Source organism: Orcinus orca, chromosome 1 (assembly GCF_937001465.1).
Source record: "Orcinus orca chromosome 1, mOrcOrc1.1, whole genome shotgun sequence".
Taxonomy (NCBI): domain Eukaryota; kingdom Metazoa; phylum Chordata; class Mammalia; order Artiodactyla; family Delphinidae; genus Orcinus; species Orcinus orca.
In genome coordinates, this window is record NC_064559.1 from 136,411,125 (window position 1) to 136,425,998 (window position 14,874).

The 14,874-nt window shown below is 40.5% G+C and overlaps 2 protein-coding genes across 5 annotated transcripts in view; one reads left to right on the forward strand and one right to left on the reverse strand.

Annotated features, from left to right (window-relative positions):
• The window catches only part of HS2ST1 (heparan sulfate 2-O-sulfotransferase 1), a 187,686-nt gene extending 183,568 nt beyond the window's left edge, over nucleotides 1-4,118 (reverse strand). For 2 of the 4 annotated variants that reach the window (XM_004262991.3, XM_033432095.2), the window contains exon 1: nucleotides 3,590-4,118. In XM_004262991.3, coding sequence (XP_004263039.1) covers nucleotides 3,590-3,713 — 124 coding nt within the window. In that variant the 5' untranslated portion in view covers nucleotides 3,714-4,118. The other 2 variants (XM_033432102.2, XM_049708833.1) reach the window with 2 other exon arrangements.
• A 470-nt stretch (nucleotides 4,119-4,588) lies between these two features.
• Nucleotides 4,589-14,874, forward strand: part of SELENOF (selenoprotein F) — a 37,959-nt gene continuing 27,673 nt past the window's right edge. Inside the window, exons 1-2 of the mRNA XM_004262990.4 lie at nucleotides 4,589-4,747; nucleotides 13,660-13,827. Coding sequence (XP_004263038.2) covers nucleotides 4,664-4,747; nucleotides 13,660-13,827 — 252 coding nt within the window. The 5' untranslated portion in view covers nucleotides 4,589-4,663. The remainder of the gene's footprint in view (nucleotides 4,748-13,659; nucleotides 13,828-14,874) is intronic.

Below are 14,874 nucleotides of genomic sequence, written 5' to 3' on the forward strand. Positions count from 1 at the left end.
GAAGTTGAGGAAATGTAAACCAATGCAACAACATACCATTTCACAGCTTCAGAGTGGCAAAAATTTAAAGCTGACAGCATCCCATCCAGGGCTTGTTATGTGTTGACAGTGCAGATTATTGTAACCCTTGGGAAATAAATTTTTTGGAAAGTAACAGATTTTAAGATCTGTTAAATTATAAAATACATACATCTTTTGTCCCAGTAATCCCTTAACAGGAGAATTTATCCTACTGAAAACAGTACCAACAAATAAGGAGTTAAATAAACTTATATAAGGATGTTTCTTGTAACATTGTTTATAATACCAAGAAAGAAAATGGTAAAAAAAAATTTTTTTAAGTGGTGGGGGGAGAGATAAACTGAATGTTCATTATTGGCATAATGGCTGGAGAATTTATGATTCATGCATACTATGGAATATTATACAGCTATTAGAATGAGTAAGTCAAATTTATATTTATTGACCTGGAAAGATATTCTATGATATTAAATGAAAAAAGCAAGATGCAAAGTAATGTGTATACTGCCATCCAATATTCGATGAAAAAAAAAGATAAAAGAAAACTCTATTATGTGACATTGGTTTTTAGGAATTCCTATTTATATACTTAATGTCCCAAGTGGTCAATGAATACACCTAAGTTTTGAATACAACTATCGCTCTATTAGAGATCTCACGATCAAAATATTCTGAAACCAAGGTGCATACAAAGCATTATCAGAAAATGCAATCCTTTGGAATCTTCTATAACAGAAAAGATAAACAATGAAAACTTTTAAGAGCAAAATGTTTAACTTTTTCTTTTTCTTTAAGCCATAAACGCAAAGTTTAATAAATTTGACTACACTGTAAGTCAAAATTCTGTGACAGATGACACCACAAAAGTTTCTGAAAAGTGATAAATGTGTGTTTAAGTTTTTCTGGTGCCAAAACAAAAATGCTTTTAATGTTGTGATTTTACCACTTACAGAAAACCACCACAGAGTTTTTTTGTCCCCGTAGCAGAAATAAGCTATTTCAGTCCTTTCATTGAGTAATATAATTATGTTCGTTACACGGGTATAAACAAGCAACATACATTACACTAAACTAATTCCTTTGTGTCAGAAATTGAATTTTCTAAGAATGACATTCATTCTTAGAAATAAATGCAATTAAACATTGGTATTACAGTTTAAAAATTCTATTCAAACTGCTACATCTTAGTGTAATGTCAATATAAAGTCCCAAGCAGCCTGGTATAATTAAAGGGGAACTTGATGTGGAATCAGACATACCTGGGTTCCAGTCCTGGCTCTGCCACTTACTAGCTATGTGGTCAAGTTATATAACCTTTGAACCTGTTCCCGCATCTGTAAAAATGGCTTTCTATGGTGTTCTTGGAAGATTAAATAAGAATATCAAATATGAAAGTGTCTAGTACAGAGTCTGATTGTCAAAATATGCCTCCTTCTGTGTTCCTTTCCTAAGGAAGATTACTAACTGACAACATCTGTTTTAGTATTGCCTGTTTCATAAGACTTTTTTTTTAATCAAGACTGCTGATACGAAGTTATATATTTTATTTGCCATAATTTTGAATCTCCATTATTAGCTCCTTCTAGTGTTTTGTATCTGAGGCTCCTTTTCGAGAATTATTTAGTTTAATCCATATTTACTATTTCTAATGGAATATAAAGGTTCCTTTCCTGTAAAAAATCATGAAAAAACACTACTACCTGTGGCTTTCTACATCCTCAGGTAACTCTTTCTAAAATCATTAAGGTTGTGCCTACAGAAAACACTTTCAAGCATTATGGAAAAAAAATGTTAGGCAACAAAGGAAAATTAAAATTTGAATTATCCCAACCTATTGTAATGTGTCTAAGAAATTCAAAGAGCAACACAACGAAGAATTAATACAAATTTTAATTTAATATAACTTTCAACTTTAAGAGGAGTCATTTTTTTCTCTGTAAAGCTGGATCATTAATCAGGCCACAATATGACACTCAAAGCTGCTAAATAGATACAAACACAAAGAGTATATTGGCCAACCTTCAATATTTAAAGTGAATATTTTTCCATCATACAAGACTCATATTAATAAAATCATAGTAAATAAATTTGATATCTGTTCGAAACTGTACAGGGCAAGTTCTACCCTAGAGTTGAGGAGTGGAATTATTCCTAGCTCCTCTTCAAATTTATTTGCACTTCAGCTAGATTTATTTGATGCTCTTTGATACACTGCTCTTTAAAATGTCTCCAAGGCTTTTCGCAAAGTCTATCAAAACTGCAAATAGTCAGCTACTGTTTGTAATATTTCAATTATTTTCTGATACATTTTTCCTAAATATTAATCATCACCCACAGCAGCATCTGTTACTTCTTAGTCTAAATTACAGTGCTGCTGGTATTTTATTATTTGCATTTTGAAAAGTATTTTAAATGATTTTGAGGTGAAAGTGTACGCATAAAAATACTTCACATTACTTTTCCACATTCAAATTACAGCCTCCTGAGCTGATTTTTCAGTGCCATGTACGTTTTTAAATCAAAATGTACTGCTGACATTCTTTTAATATTCCCTCCCCACCCCGAGCTCTTCCCAAACGCCGAAGTTCCCTACTAATCTGAAAGTACCTATTATCTGTGCATTCTTCGGGTCTTTCACAACATCACACTCCAACTTTTTGTACTTCAGACCTCTTCCGTAATTAAAGTAAGCACTGTTAACTCTTTAAGGTACTTAACCTATGGTAAACTTTTTGCACTCTTCCTTTCATAAACTTAAATCTCACTAAAGCAATTCCCCTTCAACCTTTCCTCCTAAATTCACTACACCAACATCGCCGCGAAGTAACGTACACACACATCCCTATTCTTAAGCTCAAAATATGGCAGTTTAGCGCCGCTAAAAAAGAATTTAAATGCTTGGATGCCTCGTTTCAGTACCTCACGGAAGCTTTATAGTTGCTTTCCTGTCCTACCTGGGGACAGCCTATTTCTCTCGTCAGTTGTGCGGTCCCTTGCTGCCCCCAGCACAAGAGTGCAACTCACTACAGTGTATTTCTTTTACTCACCGTCATTCCAGCATCTCCCTCCATTTCTGCGCATCTATCCCTTCGCGAACCTCCCCATCCCCAAAAGATTCCGTAACCAGGTGCCCACATCTCAAATTAGAATACCCCTCGCCTGACACTGCCGAGGCTTTCTGTACGACTTCTAAGAGAACACGTAAGCCTGAGCGTTTCTGTCTCCTCCAACAGTCAGTACCCGCTCCCCAATGAGTTCGCTCTTATCTTGCTCTTGATCCCCATGGAATGCCTACTTCAGGGTAACCCTTTGGCTCCGGGAAGCCCAACCTTGCAACCTCTGCCCCGTGACCTCGCGAGCCCAGCATACCACCCAAGCTTAATTCACACCATTCTTGGAGCTTGTGTTCTCGATGCCCCTAGTCCCATCTCTCTTTGCAACCTCTTTCAGCCTCCTGCCGAGGAGCCAGATCTCAGGTTAGACAAACGCCCACTTGCTCGGGTAGCACTGCCTCCCTGGCCCGGCCGCTTCCACACACCACTCAGCCCAGAGTGGCACGGCTCCTCACCTAGCTTCGACCGGGACTCCTCCAGTTTCTGGATCTGGTTCTCCAAGAAGAGCATTGCCACTGCGAAGGCCACCACCGCCAGCAGCTGCAACTTGGGCGGCATCATAATCCTGAGGAGCCCCATGAAACCCGCTGCTCGGGATCAAGACATACCGCGGGGGGCGGGGATCGGGGCCCCGGAGGCAAAGGAGACGCCGGGAGGAGCCCACCGAGCCGGGAGAAAGGCAAGGAGAGAGCGACAGCGAGAGAAGCACCGCAGCGACCCCCCCTTCTCGCCTCCCCAGTCCCCCGCCCCCAGGCGCCAACACGAACGCCGCCGGTGTCCGCTTCTCCTCGGCCGACTCCACGGCCGCCCCTCCAAAAGCCCGCGCAGCAAACACAGCGCGAAGCGGCTGCCGGGCTCTCGCTTCCCTCTACCGCCTCAGTCCCCGAGCCCCGCGCCCGCCTGCCTGCCTGCCTCCCTCTCTTCCTTCCTTCCCTCCCTCCTTTGCTCGCAGCCGCGCGCTCCTACGTTGCGGCTGCGGCTGCGCCGCCCTCGACCCCGCCCCCTTCCCATCCCCCTCGGCCACCACGCGCACGCATCCACGTACGCTGCTCAGCAACCAGAGGCTCCGCCCACTGCTCCCGTTCACTTGTGCTTATTGGACCGAAGAACCCCAGGGCTTAGCTCTTGGCCCGTGTCATGGTTGGTTTCCTTTGCCTAAGGTGTCAACCAAAGCGGCATTCGATTGGGTAAACTTGGAGAAGGAGGCAGCCCGAAACTGGCGAAGGCGGGGCTTCTTGGCTGCTTGAGGAAATGTCGTGAATGAAAGGAAAGAGCCCGGGGAAGCACAGATTTGGGGAGTCTAGGAAAATGCCTGATATGGTTTATCGAAAGGACCCAGCGACTTCATACTTATATCAAATGTAAAGGTATTTATTCATCTTTAAGCTTTTATATGCCCTTAGTTAACACCCGTCCCTGCAGAATAAGAGACTTGATGTTAACCGCCTTTAGCAGCCTGTTTTGGATTAGGCTCTGGAGTAGACGCCCCGAGCAGAGGGGTCCTCGGGGCAGCCGGAGACCTACGGAAGATGGCACCTATGGCGGCCGGACTGGATGGGTGCCTTTTGCCGGCTTTTGGGCTGCGGCTGCTGCTGGCGACTGTGCTTCAAACGGTGAGTGGAGGTCACGTCCGCTGCAGCCCCAGGGCGAGTGGGAGGGATTGCGCCGAGGAAAACTGAACATTCGGTCCCGTTTGGGAGCCACAGTTGAAAAGGGTGGGAGGATAGGGCTTCCTCAGCGACTGCTGCGGCCAGAGTGCGACGTGGCTTAATACCTCGTTTGATACTTATCTTTCCCCGTTCCGGGTTTCTAGCGGTTTTTTCTCCTGACTTTAGACTATCTTGAGTACAATTTGTAAGACACACCTTGAACGGAAAAAAAGGCACTAAGTTTTGCACAAGAATGAAGATTGTTTTTAAATTGGCAGAAATGCAAGGAACTATCGTTCCTTATGGCAAGGCTCCCAAATCTTAAAGCCCTGAGGTCTTTGGTCCAGGGTACACTTCCTTTTTACTTCTTTCTGTCAGTTGTTTGTGGTCTCTGTACGTCACTTTTAGACAGCCTTTAACCTCTGTTCTGTGGAATTCATATGCTGCTGGGTACACTTCAGTGCCATTTGTGATTTTAAACAACATTGTTGCAATAAAAGAAGCTATTCCATACTAAAGCATAATTTATTTTTGACATTGATTTTCTAAAATGATAGCTTTCATCTCGTTTAAAATCGGACGGTGTTTAACCAGGTTTTTTTTATTTCGTTTTTATCCATTAACAGAACAGATGCGTTCTTTATCTTTCAATGGGGAAAGGCTAAATTCTACTTATTTTCCTATTCACTCACAAACAACTTACTGTTTGTTAATTTCTCCTTAGAAGTTTTTAGTCCATGTTTATGTGAATAATAAAACTGTTTAATATACATTATGGTTGGAGTTTTTATAAGTGTCTTTTATCAGCCTAATTTTTCAGGAGTTCTCTGTATTGAGCCTGCTGAGAAGTATTCTCCTAGAGATCTGGTTTAATTAATTTATCCAAGGTTTGGAGGAGTGAGGATCTATGCCGAAGGCCCCTACAAACACCTGGGCTTTTCTTTCATCAAGGAGTTTAAAGATCCTGCCTGTCCTTTTGTAACCTTGCCTAAAAGGTGGATTCTTTACTTCTCTAATTAGCTTTACAGTACTCCATTATTCAGTCATTTGGTGCCTTAGAAATTACTGGAAGACCCCTTTCTAAACTTCGTACTCAAGAATTTATTGTCAGTCTTAGGTAATTTGAGTTCACCACCTTGAAAAGACAAAAAAGAATAACATTTCAAGTTGCCTTCTCCTGATTTCACTCTCTTTAACTGTTTCATTATCTGTGGCTGTGTAACTACCCCCAAAGCTTAAAATAATGATTTCTTGTAATTCTGTGTGTCTGCTGAGCAGTTCCTCTGTTGATTTCCTCTCGCCTCATTTACGCAGCTGTGCTGAGCCAGTAGGTCAGCTGAACTGAAGGGTACAGGATGGCTTCATTCTTAGTGGTGCTGTCTGTCAGCTAGGTTCCCATCCATGTGACATCTCATTCTCCAGTAGGCCAGACCAACTTCTTTTCGTGGCAGTCTCAGGGCAGCACTCCTACAGAGCAAAAGCTGCAATGCCTCCTAAAGCCTAGCCTCAGAAATCACATACGTCACTTTCACATCGCAGTGTTTGTCCAAGCAAGTCACAAGACCAGCCTGGATTTCAGGGGTGGGGATATGGACTCCATCTCAGCGTGAGAAGAGTGACATAGTCACATTGCAAAGAAGTGTACATACCAAGGTAGGAGGAATTTATTATGCCCATTAAACAGTCTACCAAAGTGACCATCCACAGAATTCAAGCCAGAAACTTGGGTCTCATCTTCAACTCCTGCTTTTTCTTACATACCTCATATCCAGGTAATTACCAAGTCTTGTTGATTTTACTTCCTAAATATCTCTCAGATTCATCCACTTATTATTAATCCCTTATTTAGGCCATCAACCTCTCTCTCCTTAGAAATAACAGCCTCCTAGTTCGCCCTTTAATTATCAGAATCTAAGCTGTTGTTTTTGCCAGCTTCCCAATTGCCCAAGCTGGAAATTATTCATTTTAAATTCTTTTCCTTTCACTCTCTGACCCCAGTTAGTCATTAAACCCTTAAAAATCTCCAAGCCAGTTCATTTAATTTTACCTCCACAGGTAGTACCTAAATTCAGGCCCCATCTTTGCCTGGGATTGGCACAACAGCTTCTGTAACTGGTCTCCTGATCTCATTTTCCCCCGTTTCCTAATTCAGTCTCTGCAGTGCATCCAAGTCATCTTTCTCAAACTTAGGTCGGTCATTGTTAAAACTCCTCAATGGCTCTCAGTTGCTTTTAAGTTGAAGTCTATCTTCAGTGTGCCTTAACAGGACCTCTTTGACCTAATACTTGTTTGTCTCTCCAGGCTTAATTCCCAGCATTTACCTCTACTGGGAGAGCAAAATGGTAGAGGTGGAAAATTGGGGTCATTTTAGTACCTCTCACATACCATGTTCTCTCACCAGACCTAAAGTAAGGTGTTTAGATAAAATGCAAGGCTTAACTTACATCCCATTTCCAGATTTGCAGTCTTATATACCCTCTCCCTTACATGTTCTGTCGTCATACATAATGCTGTATTACAGATTCACAACTGCACCAAAGCTCTGTGTGTGGTTTGTATCCCTCCATTCCCATGCAGAGTGTAGCCAAAGAGAATACAGGGGCCACTTTTCTTTTATATATTGTTTTATTTTGCCTCACGTGTACATTTAAATCCCTCAGAGGTTTGAAAGGCCTTCTAGTTCATTAGTGTTTGTTCCTTGCTATCAAAGTCATTAAGATATCTGTAGTAGGTTATGTAGAACAGTGATGAACCCCACCCACTCCAACAAATACATAATGACTCTGAAAATATTTAGAAAGGGTGGTCTGAGCAATTCACCTTTTTGTTGAACTGTTTTAACTTCTCTAAAGCTTACTCCTGTCTCTTTCTTCTGTAATGACTAGTGTTTTTAAGAAAAGAAGGCAATAAAATCTTGAAAGTGAAAAGAGAAGTAGAGAGGACTGTTGGAAGAACTCTTAAGAAATTAGAAAAACTGCATTTCACAGTTAGCCTGAGGGGGAAGAAAGGCCAGGTGGAATAAGTAGCTGGCAGTAATAAAAATAAGCCAAAGCTTTGGAACCTGACAAATGAATAAAAAGGGAATGAAGGAAGACTTTCTTGGTGCCCTGAGGTTGAGCTACTGGTATTGGCAGAAGACTTAGCTCCTACTTTGTTAATTCACACCTCTGAGTCCTCAGACTAGACAGGTTGAGCTTTTATTACTGTCTGTGCCTCTGAATAGCTCTAATTAAAAGTTAGTAGCAACACATAGTTATCAATATTCCAATGAGGTGACAACGGGGAGGATATAAAATGATTTAATTAAAAATACATTCTGAGTATGCTTAAGCATTAGAAAAAAATATTTTTGTATGGCCTAAGGGAGCTGTTTTCTAGAGTGTCCCAGAACTAAGTGATACTCAATTCTTCATTTAGCTCATACATATTACTTCTTTCAGAAAGACACTGTAGGGATTTCCCTGGTGGCCCAGTGGTTAAGAATCCACCTGCCAGTGCAGGGGACACAGGTTCAATCCCTGGTCCGGGAAGATCCTACATACCACGGAGCAACTAAGCCCGTGCGCCACAACTGCTGAGCCTGCACTCTAGAGCCCGCGAGCCACAACTACTGAAGCCCATGGGCCTAGAGCCCATGCTCCACCACAAGAGAGTCCACCACAATGAGAATCCTATGCACTGTGACGAAGAGTAGCCCCCACTCACCACAACTAGAGAAAGCCCGCGTGTAGCAACAAAGACCCAATGCAACCAAAAATAAACAAATTAATTAATTTAAAAAGAAAGGCACTGTACTGGAAGCAGTATAAAATGATTTTATGTGTTATTGATTCTGAGACACCACACCCCATCCCCTACGCCTACCCCCTTTTCTTCACAAGTTAACATCTGGATTGGTCTTATTTCAATGGGTGGCACAAGTGTCAGCATTTTTGTTATTTTTAGTGGTACATACAATAATAGTGTATCATGGATTCTGTGAAAGGTGGTAGTTAATAACAGCGGTTAATGGTTTTGAGGGCAGGCCAGGATTAGAATCTTGATGCTGCCATCTAATGTTCGTTTTATTGTCTTAAGATAGATTACCTCAACTGTCCTAAGCCTCTGTTTCCTTCTCTATAAAATGAGGATAATACTCCTTTCATAGGGGGATAAGATTAAATAGAATAATGATGTAAAGTGTTTAGCAAAGTATCTGGTGCTTTGTAAGGGCTTGCCATAAAGGCTATGTTTCTGGTATTGTTTTCATGGGGTTCGTCTATAAACCCATGTATTTTGTCTCAGATTTGAAATCCGTTCAGAATTATTACATGAGAAACCTATGAGTTTTCTGAGTAAAGACTGGTTAAGAGACAGATAATCATGTGAATGTATAAGTGTAATAAAATGTATAGCTATACCAGGCTTTTGCCTGAAAAGGTGATGTTACATAATAGTTATTACAGCTTCCCAGCCAACAACCCTTATGTTTATAAAGAACTCAGTAATATCAGAAAAATAAATCAGTGACTAATGCAAAGGACTCTCTTAGCCTGTCAATCCTACTTTGAATTGGAGAAGTCATAAACTGTTAAGTGGTTATCCCAATCAGGGTTATCTCACCCAGCCCTTAAAATCTATGTCTTTCTTAGAAGGGTGGCTAATTATTTTAAAATTTAGGAGAATTTCCTGGCGGTCTAGTGGTTAGGACTCCAAGCTTTCACTGCTGAGGGCGCAGGTGCAGTCACTGGTCGGGGAACTAAGATCCCACAAGCCACATGGTGTGGCCAAAAATAATAATAAAACAACAATAAAATTTAATATTTGGCCTTACTGTGCGCATTTAAATGCTGTTCATTACTTTCTGATAGTAAAAAGGTGGGTGGGCATAATTTATAATTTTGAACTCTTCTATATTATTTAGAATTTGGTACTTACCTATGAAGTGCTTAAAAATATGTTCTGATGTTCTTAGATTCAACGCCTTAAGTCTGCAAAACCAATGATATAAGAGAAAAATGCAGTTCACTCATGGAACTCAAGATACATTCTAGGGCTTTCCTGGTGGCGCAGTGGATAAGAGTCCGCCTGCCAATGCAGGGGACACGGGTTCGATCCCTGGTCTGGGAAGATCCCACATGCCGCGGAGCAACTAAGCCCGTGCTCCACAACTACTGAGCCTGCGCTCTAGAGCCCGTGAGCCACAACTACTGAAGCCTGCATGCCTAGAGCCTGTACTCCGCAACAAGAGAAGCCACAACAATGAGAAGCCTGTGCACCGCAACAAAGAGTAGCCCCCGCTCACTGCAGCTAGAGAAAGCCGGCGCACAGCAACGAAGACCCAACACAGCCAAAAATTAAAAAAACATAAATAATAAATTTATTTAAAAAAATTTAAAAGATACATTATATCTCCCCTACGCTTATCTCTATCCCATGTCTAATATAATGACTTAAAAATAAGTAGTGTTTTGTAGTTTTTAAGTGTGCTTTCACAGTGGAAGGTGGGAATAATTCTAAAATTTATTAAGTACTCACTGTGTACTGGGCAGGATACAAGATGCTTTCTGTACTTTTTCTCCTTTAATCCCCAAAACTTTGTGAAGTGGTCATTATTCCTATTCAGAAATTAAGAAGTAAGGTTGCTCTGTGCTGATATTTGAATCAAGATGTCATCAGACTCAAATACATGTTTTGCATGTTCATGCTACCTGTCACTAGGTGCTCAGTAAATGCCAGAATAAAACCAAGTATTATGATCCCATGATTATTCATTTGAGATTCTTGATTTGTAAAACATGCTTTGGTAACAATTTCTTATGTTTGTTAAGCAGTTCACAGTTTCAAAGTTATTTCATTTTTATTGCCTGTTTTAGTTACCATGGCTACAAAACAAATCACCCTAAAATTTAGTGGTGTAAAACCATTGTTTATTTTGCTTTCAAATTTCTATGGGTCAGCAATTCAGACAGGGCACAGCAGGATGGCTGTGTGTTCCATGGTGTCTCAGACCTCCGCCTGAGACTGAAAGACTAAAATGTGAAGGCTTTTTACTCACATGTCTAGTAGTTGATGCTGGTTGTCAGCTGGAGGCCTCAGGTGCTCTCTACATGGGCCTCTCTACATTCTCTCTGTAGTTTAGGCTACCTTACAGCATGGTGGCTAAATTCCAAAGTCGAGTATTATACAGAAACAGATAACAGCACCTGCAAGCACTAGCCAAGCAGAAATTGTTTCCTTTTTTATGGCCTACCCTCAGAAATCATGTAGTATCCCTTCCTTTACACTCTGTTGGTCAGAACAGTCACAAGCCCCTGCCCAGGTTGAAGGGGAGGGAACATAGACTCCCACTCCTCAGTGGAGGACTGCCAGTCACACGTGGGATGATGTGTATATATTGGTGTGGCCGTCTTTGGAAAAAATAGAAATTAACCTGTGAAATTGATCAAGCAGATCACTTTACTAGTAAATAAATTACTCAAAGTGCTAGTATAGTAGCAAGAGTCTTAAGTCCCTCCCACTAGACTGGGATACTTGATCTATTTTGATATATTATGATATACAGTCCACATTTTTACTGAGATAAGGTAAAAGATGTATGTATATGGTATCAAATTAGGATGTTGACTTACTGTTAGGTCAATGGGAGGATCAGCATTTTGGAAGAGTATGCCAGCAGTACTTAAAGTTTTTCACATTGGGATATGCCTTTGGGTTTTAATCTGCATGATTAGTCAGCTGGTGGGCCAAATCCAGCAAGCCTTGTTTTTGTAAATAAAGTGTTACTGGAACACAGACACCCATTCATTTATTATTGTCTGTGACTGCTTCTGTGCTGCAGTAGCTGAGTTGAGTAGTTCCAACAGAAACTATATAGCCACCCAAGACTGACATAATTACTACGGGGCCCTTTACATAAAATTTGCAGGCCCTTGGTCTAGAAGATCAACCAGTCACAGTCAAACAATCTGAAATTCCCCCTACTTGAGGCTGTGGTTTTGACCAATTCATTTGCTTAACACACAGGAAAATTAGCACAAGTGCTGGAAATACAGAGAAATAACTTAATGCTTGCCCTTGAAAGAGTTCACAATATTACCGGGAAATCAGACAATCCTAGATTTACATAGTACAGTGTCATGAGTGGTGCTATTTTACAGCTGTGCATAAATTTCGTTCTCAGAAAAAACAATGGCTAAATACTGGGATCTAATTTTTTTCAGAGAAGGCTTCCTAAGAAGACTGATATACCAATCGGGTTCTTAGAAATAAGTAGAATTTAACAAGGTGGAAAAGTGTAAAAGAGCCTTAGAGTAGAAAAGTATGAGCAAATGTCCATTTGAGTAGGGGTTTTATATTCTCAGGTACTATAGGAATTCATTATAGCTGAAAAGTAGAATGGAATTGGAGACGTAATGAGAGATAGGAGTAGCTGACCATTTAATCCACTGAGGCAGGAAAAGATTTGAGAGCTCTTTAAGAGACAGAATTGTCAAAACTTGTTTTTTTAACAAACAAGTTAATTGACTGATTGTAAGAATGGTGAAGAATGTGGAGTCTAGGATGAACTGACCGGGGCAACTAGGTGGTCAGGGAAAATGGTGTCATTTTGCCAAGATACTGAATACATGGGAAGGAATAGATTTAAGGAGAAAAGATGTTTCACTGTTGGAGAGTTTGAATTTGCAGTGCCTGTGCAACATCTAAATGAGATCTCAGGTAGGCTGTTGGCTTTGGAAACTTGACACTTAAAAAGACTTGGGAGTTTTCAATAACTGAGTATTTGAAGCCATGGAAAAGATGCAATTCTCTATAGAAAGTATGCAAAGCAAAGAGAGAGCCAAGAATAGAAATGGGAAACAACATCATTTAAGAGATAAATAGCAGAAGAAGGAGAGGGAAAGCCATGGAAGAAGCAGCTGGAGCAGAAAAGTTTTGAATGCCATTGCATTTAGTGATTTTTGGCATGTTTAGCTGAGTGGTGTGGTGGGATCAGAAACCAGACTGTAGTAACAATTCAGAAATAACAGAATGTGGGGAGAGCAGTTAGAACTATGGGTCTTGGGTACACTGAAGGTATGAGTTATCAATGAAAGTAAATCCCTGTGGAGATGGCAGAAGACAGAAATTAAAGCAGAGGTACAGGTATTGACCTTAGACAGATGTAGGTATACCACACTCACTGAGACATGAGAGGAGAATGGATAAAGGAAGAGAATAGTTTTGCAAGCCTGCTTTTGCAAGTCATTCTGTTTGGTTACTTTACGTAAGTCATTTCATTTAATCTTTACTGAACTCTATTTTATGTGGGATGCTTCTTGCTTTATCAGTGAGGAAATTAAAACTCAGGGAGGTCATCTTGCCCAGAGTCACACATCTTGTAAGTGGTGGAACTGGCACCTAAACCCCGAAGTTTTATTTTTGATGTGCTCCCGCTCTCCCCAACTTCATCCCTTTCTGTACTCTTCCCCTGCTAGATGTGAATGAAGATAAGTTTGTAGGGTGTAGTAGGGACCTAGAAGTTAATGTTACTCCATACATCATATGAACAGGTGCTAAGTTCTTAAAATAAAATGGAAATTCATTTTTCTTCAAAAGATATGTAATATATATATCATAAAGAAATAATATATGATCTTTTTTGTTAATCCGTGTTTTAGCCAAGCTGTAATATGACAAATTTTTAAGAAAAAAATTTGTTGGGGATGTGGGAAGAACCAAAGCCTCATATAAAGTTATAAAGTATAAAAATAATTAAGAATTTGTCTCCAAATGAGGCATTTCACTAACTGTCTTTAATGTATTAGATTTTGACAATCCTAGTTTCTCCTTTTTTGGAAGCTTTGTGATGTAAACATGAAGTTAAGGGGGTTTTTTCCCTCATTTTTTGTTTTCAGGTCTCTGCGTTTGGGGCAGAGTTTTCATCAGAGTCTTGCAGAGAGTTAGGCTTCTCCAGCAACTTGCTCTGCAGCTCCTGTGATCTGCTTGGACAGTTCAACCTTCTTCAACTGGATCCTGACTGTAGAGGATGCTGTCAGGAAGAAGCACAATTTGAAACCAAAAAGGTATTGTTTTATAGTATCTCTCTTCCATTATATGGTTTAGTTTAGATAAGGTAAAATGTTAAATTGCTTAATCAACTTAAATATAAAGAAGTCTTTAACTTTTACATTTTGTAGTTTTAGAAACTCAACTGATTTCTTGCAGACCCATTAGATCAATCAAAGCAAATAGGGAGGAAAAGTATGGTTACAGATTGATAATACCATCCTACCATGGTTGTCCAACAGAAGGGAAGCAGAATTACTATAGCATGCCTAGATTGTAAATCTATCCAGTCTTCCTAACTTCCGGCCGCATAAAGCCAAAGAATAATTAATTAGATGCTTTTATTCATTTGTAATAAGAACCCAGTCTTATAGTGAAATTTGAGATGAAAATAAAGCACTTATTCTCTGGCACATAATTGTCAACAATAAATTATAACTTCCTTTTTTTTAATAAATTTATTTATTTAATTTATTTATTTTTGGCTGCGTTGGGTCTTTGCTGCTACACGCGGGCCCTCCAATTGTGGCGAGTGGGGGCCACTCCTCACCGCGGTGCGCAGGCCTCCCATTGCGGTGACCTCTCCCACTGCAGAGCACAGGTTCTAGGCGCACGGGCTTCAGCAGTTGTGGCACGCGGGCTCAGTAGTTGTGGCCCACAGGCTCTAGAGTGCAGGCTCAGTATCAGTGGTGCACGGGCTTAGTTGCTCTGCGGCATGTGGGATCCTCCCGGACCAGGGCTCGAACCTGTGTCCCCTGTGTTGGCAGGCGGATTCCCAACCACTGCGCCACCAGGGAAGCCCTAAATTATAACTTTTAATCTGGTAAACAAAGAATATGGTCTGTTAACAATTTGCACATCTATAACTAATGTTTCCTGATACCTAATCTCACCTTTAACACCTGAGCACAGCCAGGAATAGGTAGTTCTAACAGTCCAATAAAATCTGCTACTGTTTTACCCACTGTTCAGAATAATAGTAAACTTGCTCAATTTTTAAATCTTTTCATTAAACCCTTAGACTTCTTTAATTTATAAAGTAGACTGAAAAGGTCATTTATATC